This window comes from Mustela lutreola, chromosome 14 (assembly GCF_030435805.1).
Source record: "Mustela lutreola isolate mMusLut2 chromosome 14, mMusLut2.pri, whole genome shotgun sequence".
Classification (NCBI taxonomy): Eukaryota; Metazoa; Chordata; class Mammalia; order Carnivora; family Mustelidae; genus Mustela; species Mustela lutreola.
In genome coordinates this window covers 72,327,407-72,344,296 of record NC_081303.1, presented here as the reverse complement: position 1 = coordinate 72,344,296, position 16,890 = coordinate 72,327,407, and the positions used below count along the sequence as shown (strand labels likewise).

At 44.2% G+C, this 16,890-nt stretch overlaps 1 protein-coding gene across 1 annotated transcript; it reads right to left on the bottom strand.

Moving 5' to 3' along the window:
* Positions 1 to 12,727: 12,727 nt before the first annotated feature.
* LOC131814481 (olfactory receptor 10X1) lies at positions 12,728 to 13,735 on the bottom strand. The gene is given in 1 exon segment (XM_059145409.1): positions 12,728 to 13,735. A coding segment is annotated over 1 exon segment (1,008 nt).
* Positions 13,736 to 16,890: the final 3,155 nt, after the last annotated feature.

The following is a 16,890-nucleotide window of genomic DNA, read 5'->3' as shown; positions in this document are numbered from 1 at the left end:
ATGAGCTCTTCTAAAACATCCTTCTCGTTCGACAACTTAGGTTCCAGAGAATAATTAACAAGGAAGATCTCATTTAACGAGGAATAATCCATAGCGTTTGCCCTAAGACCCCGGAGCAGCTCGTTACCCGCACTCAGGACCGGATGACGCTGCAGGAGGCACCTTGCCTTGGCTCTCCTGCTCCCCTCCACGTCCCCTCCCCCATCCATTACCTGCCACCCCTGCAGGGGAGCCGCGGCTCTTTAAGACACCTCCACGCTATAGATCGGGTCGTCTGCAGATGAACAGACACCATGAACATCAGTTCTGGGAAGACTTTGTCCAGGAGTCCCTCGCATCTGTACTGAGACGAGGACTCTATTAACAGATCTGCCAGCACATCGGGAGTAGTTATGCATTGACCTGGATTTTCCCTCCTCCAGAGCAGAAACTCTCACTCGTTTCTTGAGCCTCATTAATTCAGTGCTTTGCAAATAATAGATACAAATAAACGTCTCTTGAGTGAGGTAGTAGGTAAATAATGTCATAATTTAGAAGCTTCGCAAATCGATGTCCCTTCTCTATTTCAGAGGTGGAAGGCTGAACCCATTTCTTATCTTAGCAAACGGGCTGCTGCTCCTGCTGGTGACATGGGCCATTCTTCCTTGGTTAGGCCCTGTGACAAAGACAGGATCTATGTGAGCATGATCTGCCCACAGCGTGGAACGTACTCATGATTGCAAAACGCGTTGGTGGTCTGTGGGCGTGAGACCATGTGGACATCACTGGGGACACCCTGTGTCCTGACAGCAGCACGAGTGCCTGGCCTCCTGGCTGTTTCTCTCCCAGTGTGCCCCTCTTCCACGTCATAGAAATGGAGCCTGACCGGCACCTGCCTGGCCCCAGGGCCCCAGAAGAAGCCACACAAACCTTCCTCCAGAGACACCCTGCACCCAGCTGCCCCCCAAGCTCAGGGAAAACGCTTTGTCTTGTTTCCCTTAAATTCTTCACTGGATTATCACAAATTGAGTAACTGTAACTCAGTAAGCCATGGCACGAATCAAAAGCTGAGATCTGTCTGAAACGTAATTATCATCCCGGTCTGTGTCCACATGGCATATATGATGTGGGAAACAGAGACCAAAGAAAAATCATTAAATGTCCTTACCCACTGACAAGCTCTTAAAAGAGGCAGAGTGACATTCCCTAGGGACTCAACTGCCTGCACCTTAACACTTTGCTAAGGGCAAGGGGCAATCCTAGCCTGACTGGCCCCTACACCCAGCAGGGATCCTGTAAGTCTACTTGAACAATTGTGTCCTTTGGGAACTTTATCTCCAAGCCCTCCAAGACAGTGTTGACAGTCATTCCCAAGCCTATGGCCCACTGATGCACATCTAAAGGATCTCGTGACTACGGTTTTATTAGATGGCAATAAATGACCTTTTCCCAACAACAGCTAGCCCCTCAAGGTCCTGGAAACCTTGCTTCCAAAATTCCTTACAGATACGCCATCCCCGGCCCCCTCCCAACCTGCAAGTATATAATGGACCACTCCTCACAGCCTCGGGGCAGCAGCTCTTCCTGCCCACGGGTCCTGTCCCCGTGCTTTAATAAACCACCATTTTGCACCAAAGATGTCTCACGAACTCTTTCTTGGTCACTGGACATTTCTTGGCTCTGGACATTACCCCACCGAACCTCACTTACATTCTAAGACTTCATCACCAAGAGAAGACGTAACACAATCAATACGATGTGCAAGGTACGATGAGACCTTCTCCTGTGCTGGCTTAATCCCCCCAGCGGCCCTATGAGCCCAGCACCGTGGTCCCTTTTTAGAGAGAATAAAGATAGAGGAGTGATTTTTTTTTTTTTTTCCCCAGATCACACATGTAGGAAATTGTGGACTTTGGATATACCCAGAAAACTCTGGCCGTGGAGACCTGGCAGCAAACTGAGTCACCATCCTCTCTGTGTTTCCGGACACAAGCAGCGGCTCACTGGTGCAGCTAGATAGACTCAGTCAGATAAAAACAGATGTGTGTTGTTGGCTCATCTGTGTTCAGCGGTCAAATTCAATCAACAGCTTTCTAACGTTCTCATTTGAATGTGGGCTATGAAGCTCAGGACCAAATATGGTAGATATGGTTTTGGTCCTGCATTCAGGCAAAGACGGGGCTACTCTCCCAACATGCCAGGATGGGTCCCCGCCTGTCCTCCTATGAGCCTCTGCTCTTAGCAGTCCCCTCTCCCTACACAATGTCCTGTCCTCGGACACGGTCACAGATCCCCAGCACTCCACTTCAGTGGAACTGAGAATCATTCCTCATCCCCAGGAGCATTTTAAAGGCACCTCTTGGCATCAGCTCTGTAACTGCACACATTTGGATACTAGCAAAATAGCAGGGTTCTCAGTATGAGATATTTTCATGACTAAGCTTGTTCAGGTTTTAAGCCAATCAAATACCTGGAGAAATTCAAGAGATTTTCAGGATTTTGAGGGATTTGGAGGCCATAGGGAATGAATGAGGCAAAAGTTTCTCACAGGGGTTTGCCTAGTTCTGTGCTTGCCTGGCCCTGCATGTGCTCACATGCTCTGTCTTTGGAGGCTGGTCAGGAGGCTGGTTACCTGCTGCTTCTGGACAGCTGCCGTTGGCTCCAGCCGCTTGTCAGGAAAGCTGCTTTTTCCTGTTGGTCTCGGAATCGTCTGTGGCATGACAGGACAGAGGCTTGGCAGGTGAGCCCTGAAGCAGACAGGGGCAGCGGTAGCCAGGTCTTGTCATGTCATCCTTGGGGACAGAGTCCCTTAGGATGCATTGCCATGGTGACCTACTTCTCCCCAACAAGACTGGCTCCAAGACACCCAGAGGCCGTTCTGTCATGAAAGAGCAAACTCCGGTGGGACATAGCCCGTGAGGGAGCCAGGATAATGCTGTCAACTCCACCGCCTGAGCACTGGCCAGGTGGCGTCTGATGAAGTTCTAGAACCTAGGTGAGGTTCGGTGGGGTGAGGTCCAAAGCCGATGACCAAGAAAGAATTCTTGAGACATCTTTGGTGCAGCATGGTGGTTTATTAAAGCATGGGGACAGGACCCGTGGGCAGGAGGAGCCGCTGCCCTGGGTTGTGAGGGATGGCAGGTTCTGTACCCTGCAGTTGGGGGAGGGTGAGGGAAAGAGTGGTTTCAACGGAGCTTTCATATGCTAAAGAGGGCCTACAAGGTGCCTGGATACCAGAAGCCTTGCAGCTTGACCAATGTTGTCCTTTGGCCAGCCATTCACATCAAGATAGTTCGGAGATTCCTGTCCTGCAGGATGGTGATCTCTGCAAGTTAATTATTTGTTTCTCGTTTACAGCGGTCAGGGGTCACACATATTACCGAGGGCAGCGGGTGGGGAGGGGGTGCAAGGTGCCAGCTTTTGCTTTGTCCTCAGTCAGCCTCATGCTCCCTCATCAGCGTCCACATCCTTAGACAGACTTAACAACGATTCGCGTTAAAGTCCGTCTGGCTTCCTCAAGACTGAGGAAGTAGAACAACGAAGTGAGAAAGTTCCAGATACATTGATTGACTGGTATTTTAGATCATTACTTCTTTTTTGAGAAAATATCTGTCAAACTCGGACTGCCTTCGTCAGTGTCGTCTGCCCATGAGTGAGGAGGAGATGCTTCCTCTCTACATCTGTGATCCAGCGGGGTTAGCCTCTTTCCCTGCTCTCCCCAATTCATGTCCCTCCATGGATAGCACTGGGCTAGGAGGGGGCCTGCGCGGCCCAGGAGCTGAGGTTGGCCAGGGGACTCATTTCAGGCACTGGATTCCTGGCTTAAATCTGAATCTGTTCCTCAGCATGAGGGCTTTTCCTTGTCCCAAAACCCTGGGTCCCCGCCTGCCCCTCATGCCCAGGCAGCTTCAGTGTGTCTCTGTCTACCTGGGCTGTCAGGAAAGGGACAGTTACCTCCTGCGGTCTGTGCTGATCTCCCCATCACTGGAATTATTCAACCAGAGGTCGAATTGATGTGGGAAACAAAGGCAGAAGGAAATGTAGATACAATTAAATGCCCTTCTCAACCTGCGGCCCATTGACAAATACCTGAAGCCCACAGAGGACAGCCTTCCTCCAGGAAGCTCCAGCTGTCCTAATGTTAATGCTTTGCTAGAGGGGAAACAACCTTAGCCCCACAGTAGTGAGGCCAGTGGGTCCTGTGAGTCTCCTTTCACACACGAAAGTCCTTTGGGAACCCCTCCCCACTTTGTCTTTACTTCCTCCGTCTAGCAAGGACATCACCCGCCGTTCCTCCCTGCCTCTCACCACCCCAGGGTGGCAGCTCTTTCTGCTCTCGGGTCCTGTTCCTGTGCTTTAATAAAGCCACCATTTTTGCACCAAAGACGTCTCAAGAATTCTTTCTTGGCCACTGGCTCTGGACTCCAACTCCCCAAACCACATCAAAATGCCCTCCTGTTTATGATGCAATATTGGGAGGAGAGAGAAGGGGAGGGAGTGCCCAGCTCTAGAATTCCCCATGCCTCTCTGCAAAACAATAGGCCTACAAACCATAGTACTTTGCAAAACATTAGATGATGCTATAAGGATTGGGAGAATTAGAGTTATCTCCCTCTTCAGCTTGAGGGGTGAGCAGTGAGAACTCAGGGAGGAATTCACTCTTGACCTATGAAGCCCAAAGAAAGGCAGCGATGTTAGAATTGTTGGCCTGGATCTTAGGTCTGTCTTCATATTACAAGCCTGGAAATAATAAAAAGTAATCACGAATATGATAGAAATCGATGGGACAGATGTAAGCGGAGAAATAGACTCTAGAGAGAGAGGAAGGTGAACAGACATGCTGGAGGAACGGCCTGTGGCCGACCAAAGAAGGAAAAAGACCAACAATGAGCCAAGAAAGGAATCACAGGAGTACAGTCAGATAGTTTCGGGAAGCGGAGGGTGGTGACAATCAGGAGTGAAGTGAAGCAGAATGGGCTGTGCTTACACTCCTTCCAAGGGAGCCCCAACAAAACAGCTGACATGTAGGGAGCACTTTGACATGGTGGACACGTTAGGAATTTGATAAATATTGCATCGAATTATATTAATACAGTGCAGCGACAATTTCAACCACCCAAACCCCCAAATTAAAGTGGCCTAAATAAAAGAATTCTATTTCTCTATCCCAGGACAGTACAGCGACAAGCCGCTGTGATTGGCAAGGGGCGCTGGGCAGGTTTACAAGGATGCACAAGGCTCTGGTGGGTAGCCAGCTCTGCCATCCTCAAAATAATGCTTCTGGGTCCAAGATCCTTGGTTTTCTTCCTTTGTCTTTTCCTGACCATGCCCAGCACTCTGGGCTGGAACATAGGCTGCTCACAATAATAACAAATGCAGGGTCCTTCGAAAGGACAGCTCCCAGGGTCAGTATCCGAGATTTGTTCTGACCCTCCCAAGCTTCTCCTGGTTGTCTCTTTCTTGTCTGTTCTGGGATTCTTCAGGGAGGCTGATACTCTGGGGCAAAGCAGTCTTTTCTGGGGACAGTATGCCTGAAACCATCTCGTCGTCTTATCTCACGTGGGTCTGTGTCCCGAGTGTTGGGTCCCCCAAGAATGGGTCCATGGTCAAAGGAGCGAGACTAAAACAAAGCTAAGGTCAAGCAAAGCTCCAAGCATCAAGAATCAAACCGACCGTCAAACAGACCGGTCGGGACCACCCCTTACAGAAAGGGTGACCTCTCTCTTCTTTATAGACTAGCTTTTAAGGTCAAAGGCCATGTGGTTGGGCCTGGCCACATACAGGTGACCAATGAGATTGTAATACAGGGAAAGCTGCACAGTCCTGCTAGGTCACACATAAGTGAGCAACTGAATTACAGTTTACCCTATAGTAGAAATTTAAACTAGCCTATCACCTCGGTCAGAATTGGTGCCCAAAGGACACCCAAAGGGCAGGGCTCATACTCCTTGGTAGCTAGGGAGACAGTATGCGCCCCCACTGATAGGATACCTCCATCTGGCCTGATCCAACCTTGTATTTGGGCTTTGTTACCTGGGACTGGTTTCCCAGACTTGTTTTTAAGTAAGTTCCCTGAAGCAGTGGGGGGAGGAGGTGGAGTAGGGCAGGGTCAGGATGGAGCTGCTCTGGCTAAATAGGCCCGTACACCGAGCACTCCCACAGATCTCTGTGAAAGCTCCAGTCCACCTTACACCACCACTTCCTGGCCTTTCCACAAGGAGAATGGGAGTCTCTTGGAAGAAAAACTTTCCTTTGTGGTTTTGTTTTTCCCCATAGCCAGTGCAGTGTCTTAAACAGGGTAAATTCTTAAAATATGTGGAAGAAACAAAATGACCACTTTGCACATTTACGTTGGGAACAGAAGTGACTTGATGCGCGAAAGACGTCAGGATTCAGAGCTGATTTGCCAAGAAAGAATTCTTGAGGTGTCTTTCATGCAAAAGGGTGGTTTTATTAGAGCGCGGGGACAGGACCTGGGAGCAGAAAGAACGGCACAGGGTTTGCAGCCCATTATATCCTTTCAAGTTGGGAAGGGGTCAGGGATCGTGTAAATCTAAGGAATTTGGCAGCAAGGCTTCCAGGGCTTTGAGGGGGCAAGCTGTTGTTAGGAAAACTTCATCCATCACTGTCTGATAAAACTTGAGTCACGAGACCCTTCAGATGTGTATCGGTGGGCCATGTGCTTGGGGATTTAAAGATAAAAGAAATTTCCAAAGGAATTTGTGTGTGTTAAAGTTGACTTACAGGATCTTAGAGGGTTGGGATAATGCTAAGCTAAAATTGCCTTTTGCCCTCAGCGAAGTATGTACGTCAAGGCAGCTGGGCTCTTGCAGGAATGTCACTTTCCTGTTTCGGGAGTCATCAATGGGCTGCAAGTAGGAAAGGAGTTTAATTTAATTTTGCTTCCGTTTCCCACATCGCATTGATCTCTGATTTTATTTCTTCAGATTTATTTTATTATTATTATTTTATTATATTTCTTATTGACAAGACAGAATATCTTACTGCTTTGTATCAGGGACATTTATAGAACAAACATTTCACAAAATCTAATGAGAAAATAGATCAGAGGCAAAGATCTTGAGTTACAACTTGTGGTTTAGATTGTCTGAGAAAGTGACAGTGTAGAGGGGAAAGCGCTATGCACACTTCGTGCGGGTGGGAGTCTGTAGCCGTGGTTACCGCCAGCTTGCTGCCTGCTAATCCTCTGTGTGGACATGGACAAGTTATTGGTCTGTTCTGCTGTTGGGGAACAGTTGAGTAATTCCCATACCTAAGAGTAGAGAAGTAGATCCCCGGACCGTAGGTTTCTCCAAGGTCAGTGTGTAATACAGGCTGCTCTCTGCAGTGACTGAGCCCATGAGCACTCTTGGGGGAACACCGGAGAGTCTGTGGCCCCCTCTTTACCCCACCCTGCCAATGCTCACCGCCCACGTGGGGGAGTGAATGTCCATGACCATGCTTACCAACAAGATGAAGCGTCTTTCTGTATTTATTGGACATTTGGATCTTTTCTTTTAGGAAGGATCTCTTCACGGCTCTAGAACATTTTTTCTATTGATTGGAATGTTCTATGTATGATATTTTTGTTTATTGTTTGGTTTTTGATAGGGATTGTATATATACTGTGTAAGAGCCTTTTGCCAATTGTATCCGTTGTATATATTTTCTCTCTGTTGGGTCCCCCAAAATTGGGTACGCCAATAATGGGTCCGTGATTAAAGGAGCGGGACTGATACAAAGCGAAGGTCAAGCAAAGCTTTATTTCGCGCCAAGCATCAGGAATCATACTGACCGTCAAATAGACTGGTCGAGGCCACCCTTCCAGAGAGGACGACCCCGCCCTGCTTTTCAGACTAACTTATAGAGTAAAGGCCATGCGGGTTGGCCCTGGCCACACACAGGTGGCCAATTAGATTATGACACACACAGGAAGCTCCACAGTGATTCTAGGTGACCAATTGAATTACAATTTACCATAGTAGACATTTGAACCAGCCTATCACACCTTGGTTAGGATTGGCGCCAAAAGGCTCCTTAAGGGCAGGGGCCCATACTCTTTGGTAACTAGGAGACAGTATGCATCCCCCCACTGATTGAATACCTCCACCTGGCCTGACCCACCCTTGTATTTGGACTTTGTTACGTGGAACTGGTTTCCAGGACTTGCTTTTAAATAAGTTGGGGGGGGGGGGCGGCAAGGTCAATTTAAGCTTTACAACAAAATGGCGGTTCAACTGGCGTGGGGCTGCTCTGACTGAATAGGCCCTTGCACTCTCATTCTGTGGAATTCCTTGCTTAGCCTTTATATTTTAAATAAAATAAAGTATTTTATATTTTAAAATAAAACACAGATTCAGAAAATCACCCAAAGGAATAGAGAGCTTAGTGAAATTTTTATTATGCAAACACCTTTCTAATCACTGCCCAGATCAAGAAAAGAATTTTACCAGCTAGGAATCCCTCTGTGTGCCCCTCCCTCAGAAAGTAATCTCTATCCTAAATTTTACATTAATCTTTTCTTTAAATTTCATTTCAGTTTTATGTGGCTCGCCTATCCATCTGCTGAATAATGCTGTGTTTTAGTGAACACAATTTCTCAATTTCAATTTAATCAATCTTTTCTTTTCAGTTTTACTTAATGCTTTAATGCCCACTTTAAACAATCTTCTCATGCCCTAAGAATATTGTAAAGGTAATTTTTTTTATATCAGCAATAATTTTAATATATGTAAAAGTTTTCTTGTTTTGTCTTTCAAATTCAGGTTTTGATACTCAGAAATTGATTTCCTTGATGTAGTTATTTATGGAGACAGGTTTCCTCCATATAGATATGTGTATATGGAAATCCAATTTTCCTAGCATGAGTTTTCGAAAAGTCTGTTGTTTTCTAAGCCATATTTATCATAAAGCCAACGCCTGTGTGTGCCTGGGTCTTTGGGGGCTCTCTGCTCATCCTCTGTTGGCCTGTTTGTCACTTGGGCCAATTCCACATGGTAGCTGCATGAGTCTTGATGTTTGGTTAAAAAAAAAAAAAATATATATATATATATATATATATATATACACACACACACATGTATTATACTATATATAATAAATATGAATTTATATAAGTAATATATAAATATACATTTAAAAATAGGACCTTTATGAATATATAAATTTATTTAAATATATTAAGTATGTTTATATATTATATTGGATATATTTATATTTTTAAATAAATATGAATATATAAATAAAATATAAACATGAATCATATAAATATAAATAAAAATATATCATAATATATATATATGACATATATATGTTATTCTTTAAGAATGTCTTGGCTATTTGTAAATCAATTTTAGCCCCCCCGTATAGCTTTCATACCCAGAAAAGGACACTATGAGGATTTTCCCTGGGATTTCTTCAAAGCATAGGTTAGCATGGGGAGACGGACATCTGTACCACACCGAGTCTTCTAATCCGTGACATAGTATATCTCACCATTACATAGGTCTTTTAGTTTTCTGTGCAGAGGCCTTGCATGTCTTTTGTTAAATTTATTCCAAGGGCTTTGATATTTTCAAAGCTTCAAAATGCGATATATTTTTTAAAGCCAGATTCTAAGTTTTGCTAATGATAGGGATGTAGCTGGTGTATATATGTACTGAGTTCTCAGCCCTGTAATGATTGATCTGCAGATTATTTCTGGATTTTTCTAACATACGAAATTTTGTAATTCATGAGAAATGACCATTTTTCTTCCTTTATAATCCTTCTGCTTTTTGCTTCTTTCTTACTGCACTGTCTGGAATGAGATCCCAGAGATGGGAGACGCCGTTCTTGCTTGTGCCTGATTCAGCACCGTGGTGTTTACCTGTGTCACCGCCCAGTGAGAAGCTGATTGCCGAGTCCCCATTCTGGACCCCTGAAACCAGTGTAACGTGTGGCGACTACACTCAGATACAAACGGAATTCGACAGCCTCATGAGTTTAAAGAACCTTCTTTTAATTCCTATTATACTAACAGGTTTTATTCTTTCCCTGAGAGGATGTTAAATTTGGCCAAAAATTTTTTCTTCATCAGTTAATTACATATAATTACATAATTACATAATACATAATTAATTAATATCCTTTATGTTGATAACATGCTAAATTATATTGATTGATTTCAAATGTGCCAATCTTGCATTTCTGGACTAAATGAAGCTTGAGTTTTACCCAAGAGTTCTGTGTCTATGCTCCTGAGTGAGATTTCAAGATCTAGTTTCTACATTCTACGGGCCCAAAAGATGAGTTGGGGATTTTACTCTTTTCTCTCCCATGGGAGGTTTGGGGCAAGTTTGGCAAAACTTCCCCTTTAAAATTTTGGCAGAATCTACTACTAAAACTAACGAAGCAACCCAGAGGTGGGTGGGTGGGTGGGTTGGTTGGTTGGTTGGTTGGTTGGTTTTTTAATGTGGTACATATGAATTAAAATTCTATTTCTTGAGAATCAAATAACCGTTCTCCCTATATGAGCTTTAATATGTGTTCTACGGGAACTTTCCCACTTTACATAAGTTCTCAAATTTATGTTCATGAAGTCAGTCACAACATTCTCTGATCATTTCTGTGGTGTGACCTGAGAAATGCTCCCCTTCCATTCCCATCAGAGTTGACTCGTACATCCTGTCTTCATTGTTTCATCAGCCTCTCCAGAAAATAATAAGATTTATTGATATTTTCAATATTCCAACTTTTGACTTTTTGAGTCACTGTACTGTATACTTATTTAATTGATTTCTGCTCTCGTTTATTCATTTTTTAATTCATAATCTTTTTGTGTTCATTTGTTCTTTTCCCAAATTCTTGAGATGAATGCTCAAGCTATTGCTCTCCAGCCTGTGAACTTTTTTAATATGCATTTTAAAGAGCTTCTGTTTCCATCTGAATACAGAAAAGCTATATCCCAAAAGCTTTGACTTGTAGTATTTCTATTTTTTCCAATTCAAATCATTTCTCTAGTATTCATAATTTTTTTAATTTGATTCATGATGCATTTAGAAATGTGTTTCTTGATTTTTAAACACACAGATATTTTCCAGCTCCCGGTTACTTACTTATTTCTATGTCAACAATGAATATTAAATCGGTGACTAGTAGAGTCCACCCCAGTTACTGTATCAGGTATATGCAAGCTAATTGGTCCAAATTCAAGTTCAGAAACTTCATCATGTTTTCTACACCCACCTTGAGTAAGTAAATTCTTAGCATCTATTCTCAAGATTTTATGGCTTCCCTCGATTGAATAATCCATTCTCGGGGTGGAACAGGAGTCGAGGAAACACTTGTCATTGAGGCAGTGACCATGACTGAAGTGGGTACAGGCTCTGCCTGCACACCCACCACAAGAATGGTCCCAAGGAAGAAAATAGAGTCGTGGCAAGAGGAAACTGTAATCACTGTGTGCTCATAATATTTTTCACCCATTATCTCATTTATCTTTATAACATCCCTGTAAATAATGGAGTTCAGACCTTGCCCCTATACTTTTCATGTGTTCGATGTACATCAAGCCTTAATACAAAGGTTATGTCCATCATGAGAAGGCACAGAGCTGGTTAACAGCAGAACTGAGCAACGGACTCAGAGAAGTCTCGAGGCTCGTGTGTTCAGCTAGTCCATAAGATCCCTTGCTAGTCCTGTGTGGTATAACCTCCACCATGTTTCTAATTCTAAGTCTTCTGGGTGATATCAAAGTGTAATGCTGTGTTCATGTGGTTTCCTTCATTACACGTTATATGTCTGCCAAAATAATTCCAGAATGCCTGCCACTGTGGGCCCCTTCAGTACCATGATGTGTGTGTGCGTGTGTGCGTGTGTAACATTCGCTTTTGAATATGGTCATCTTAAAGAAAATGGGGGTTATTTCCAGCCCTCATCCATTTCACAGGACATGCAGGCTCTGCTGTCCTGTCTGCTTGACGGATCAATGTTCCAAGATATCCTGCATAGTCAGAAGTGAGCGTCTGTCAGTGGAAGGACACAGTCATGAATAGTGTTTTTAAAAACCTTCAGTAATCAAGGGTGCTTGGGTGGCTCAGTCGGTTAAGCATCCAACTCTTCATTCTGTCTCAGGTCATGATCTCAGGGTCATGGGATCGAGCCCCGAGTCAGGCTCTGTGCTCAGTTTGGAGTCCGCTTGGGATGCTCTCTCCCTCTCTCTCTCCCTCTCCTCCCCTTCATGCTTGCTCTCTCTCTCTAATAAATAAATAAATTGTTAAAAAAAAAATCCTTCAGTCATCAGTATGGCAGTGGACTTAACAAATGGAGGTATCAATCCAGATATGCACAAGGAGACAGTTGATGATTTCTACATAGTGTGTCACCTACTAGAAATGGCTTATCTCCTAGGAGGCACAGTCCAATGTCTCACAGTGTTTCCAAGAAAAATTCCTCATCTCTTGAATCTTTAGATATTTTTAAGCATCTCTTAGTGTTGTGGTCATAAAGGTTGTTTTTCCCTTCTACAATCTTGCTTTTCCCCATCCATCAGTGGAAGGCTGACTGGCAGAAGCCGAGGGTCTTTACAAGAGCCAGTAGAAGTAGAAGTAGTTGAACAACTTTCTTAACAAACTAAGTAAAACTTTGTGATGCTTAAGTTCCCACACTCAGTCTATGGATTCCTCCATGACAACTCGAAAAAGGCAAATGCCCCAGGCTTCTCCTGATGTCACAGGATAAATGCGTACTGACATCAGGGGACAGTCACTCACGTAGCATTAATCCAAAATTGTTTTTTCAAGAATCTCCTCTTTCCAAGCACCTTTCTTAGGGCATTCTTCATGTCCTTATTCCTGAGGCTGAAAATTAGAGGACTGAGGAAAGGGGTAATGACCGTGTAAGGGACGGCCATGAGCGTGTCGTCCCCTCCTGAAGCTTCTGGCTTCAGATAGACAATGGCTGCAAACCCAAAGTGGACAAGGACCACTGTGAGATGCGAGGCACAGGTAGAGAAGGCCTTCTGCTTGCCCTCGGCTGACGGGATCCTGAAGACAGTGGAAAGAATGAACATGTAAGTGATGATGATGAGCAGGAACGTGCCTATCAGGCCAGTCACGGAGATCACTGTCACAACGGACCCCGTGAGGTCGCTGTCTAGACAGGACAGCCTCACCACTGCTCGCATGTGGCAGAAGAAATGTCTGACAAGGTTGGGGCTGCAGAAGGAGCCCCTGAATATCAGCGCAGTCTCTATCAGAGAGATAAGGAAGCCTCCAGCCCAAGCAGAGGCCACAAGTCGTCCACACCCCATGTTGGTCATAAGCAGTGGATATCTGAGAGGGTTGCAGATGGCCAGAAAGCGATCATATCCCATCAAGGTCAGGATGATGCAATTGGTGCCACCAAGTCCCAAGAAGAAACACATCTGCAAGCCACACCCCGTGACGGAGATGCCTCTGTTCCCAGTCAGCAGATCTGCCAGCATCTTGGGGATGATGGTCAGTGTGTAGCAGGTCTCGGAGAAAGAGAGGGCACCAAGGAAGAGGTACATGGGGATGTGGAGAGATCTGTCCACCCAAGTGAGACCCATGATGGCCAGGTTACCTGTGAGGGTGAGAAGGTAGAGGCCAAGAAAGACCAGGAAGAGGAACATCTGCACATGTGGGTACACGGAGAAGCCAATAAGAATGAATTCTCCCACGACTGTCTGGTTGACCTTCATTGTTTCCGTGTCTGAAATCTAAAAGAAAGAACAAATAAATACTCCATTCTCCATGATTCTTTGAAAATTATGTTGTGACGAAGACAGATGATCAGCGTTATAATTACTAACTGATTTTTCATTTAGTTCAGCAAAATACCCTGTGTATATAGGTTATATGTTTTCCTAATTTTTAACCCACTTGTTACATCTTTGTTCAGTGATCAATCCTTGATCACTTATTGGGTGACAGACACACCTTCAGGCTTATTTTTTAGAATGACTTTACTGGCTGGTAATATAATGAGGGGAAAAATATTCTAATTGGTATCCAGATAAAGGAAATTCAGGTGCATTAGGTGATCCAGATTTGATCAGATTTTGAATTAAAAAAAAAATAAAATAAAAACCCTACCAAGTAGTTAATACGCAGTCAGAGTCTGACAGAGCAACTTCCACATATAACATTGTGAATATCTAATGAGTGAAGGTTGATAATTTTTTGTTAGGAAATTGGGGACCACTTTTGGACAACAGCTTATAATTGTAAGGAGCCCAAAGTCATGATCTCTTCTTGGAGAAGAATTTAGGTCCTGAAAGTGAAGAACACATTCCCTCCCCTTGCTCTGAGGAGAGGGAAGATCGTGATACTCCAGGACCCTTCAGATGAAAAGTGACCAATAGAGTACATGGATGCTATTGATAAACAGACCCTTTACACAAGCACAGTGCAGGTAGCAGCTGAAAATTTGCCCACTTCTTCAATGCCAACCCTGGCATCTGAAAAAGATAAATTCTAGAGATTCTGTGAATTCATCAATCATTCTGCATCTGATTTAATCTCAGATTAAACTTCTACAAATGCCGTCTTTCCTTATATTTAATGCTATAATGAGCTGCTGATTTTCCTTTCCTACACGTCAACATATTTAATAACTAGCATCGGTAGTGTCTGCATTTTGCCAAATTCCTTGTAATGTTTATTGGTTTTATTCTTTACAATGAAAATGTGAAGCACATGGCATGGCTGTGACGTGTGTATGGAAGCTGTGGTTTTTGTGTTTTAGAAATAAGATAGTTGTGTCTATGAAGTGGCATGTTTGGAGCTGGAATCCACCTGTTTTGAGTTTAATTGTGTATTCTTTCCATTGATCAATGTCTCTTCCTTGAGGAAAGAGGCTATCAGTCACAGATTTCTGTATTTCTCACAGCGCTAACAAAATGCATTACGAAAGTAATGGTTCCCAGTATGTGTTGTATGGATAGGTTAGTTATCCAAAAAGCTGTGGAATCTATAAACAGTTTCCCTTTTACTTTGTTATTCAGCACTGCGGAGCATGAGGAGCACACAGCTAGACAGACTTCCCACTCTTAATTAGATTTTGTTCAGGCAAAGATTAAGTCTTCTGTCAGCAGCATCGAGCTTGGTCACTGACAGTCAAAACAGGCAATAAGGAAATGGTCTAAGTTATAATTATACACTTTAACAAGCACAAATAAATATAAATAAAATAAATATGTAATTATAAATTTTATCATCAAAGGCTACAAAAACAACTCATGGCCCGATGGACTCTCCTCAGAGATCTCCTGCTGCTTCTGTCCTCTTAGACCTGATGAGGCTTGATTTCGTTTTTGGCCACGCGAGAATCATGGGTCTAATCTTTCTCACCACGCTTTCTCCTTTCCTGTTTCCCACTTTCTCTCACTGTATCCACACCTGCTATCTATGGGCAATTATCTTCCCAAAAGGAAACTAGAGCATTTTTTTTTTTTGTCTTCCTGCCTTAGGCAATTATATTAGAAGGAGACAGTGTCTAAACGATCCGTGGGCTTCCTTCGCATGAGGTACGTTAAGCAAGACTTAGGCCTCCTTAACATCCAAATTTAAGATCTCCACACCCACACTTGAAGCTCGTAGTTCTATTTTCCCCTGCAAACAGCCTTCTCACGCCCTTTGGACTGTCTCAGATGACTTTGTCCTCTCCCAGAAGTACTAGGTCCTCCTCACCCTTCTGCCCACGGCTGAGACCTTGTGAACAATCCCTCCCTCAGGAGAGCACGGACGTCTCCCAGTTCTCTCGACTCTCCACAGGAATTCTGAAGAAGAGCCATCAGATTGTGGAATGAAAAGATGAATAACTAAGTACCCCAAAGTGGCGTAAGGGGCAGAAGAGAAGAGCAAAACAAGTTGTTTTTCGTACCTGGCATCCTCAGTGCAGACCTCACGGCTCTTTTTTCCTTTCTTTTCTTTTCTTTCTTTCTTTCTTTTTTCTGTCTTTCTCTCTCTCTCTTTCTTTCCTTCTTTTTTTAAAAGATTGATTTATTTACTTGAAGAGAGAGAGAGAACAGGATGGGGGGCTAGCAGTGCAGGGAGAGGCAGAGGGAGAGTCTTAAGCAGTCTCTGTGAGGAGCATGGAGCCTGATGTGGGGCTTGATCTCACAACCCCAAGATCGTGACCTTGAGATCATGACCTGAGCCCAAACCGAGAGTCAGATGCTTAATCGACTATGAGACCCAGGTGTCCTTCAAGCTCTTTCTAACATACCGATTGCAGAACAGCCTGATTCCCACGATATGCCACATTCCCTCCTCAACAGCCCAAAGGGCTTGGGTTCAAATCCATCATTAAATTTGGAAGCATTTTGAACATGCAAAGAATCAGCAATGCATGTCCCAAGACTGGTGGTCCCTTACTTAGTTCTTACCTAATGGTGCGCTCAGTGCCTACTTGGTGAAGCTCCGGTGTTGGAAGGTGACTTCCGGGATCTCCACTACTCTGACGTATTCTGAATGCCTGTGTGTGTAGGGGTGAGGGAGTCATACACCCCACCCTCACCTGTTTCTGAAGTTATCCCTAAATCGACTTGTGTCAAATTTAGTTTGGGATATGGATCCACTGACAAAAGAAATGCACACCCTTTCCGAAGTCCCAGAGAAATGCAATTCGAAGAAAATGCAGGGACAATTAATTGTGGGGAAATCAGAGTCCAAGAGTCTCCTACCTTGTGTGCTTTATCAGGGCCCCAGGGCTAGCTCAGTGCTGGGCTTATCCTCTCCCACGATGGTCTTCACGTGGCTGGAAACCTGCTTTGCTCTTCGCTCAGAAGAGACAGAGATCTGCTTCCTACACAATCATTGATTGAACAGGCTACATTTTTCACCTCGTCACTGTTAGTTTAGTGACCTTGGAAGTCCATGAAGCTTCTGGGTCTAAGGTTGGGGAGTG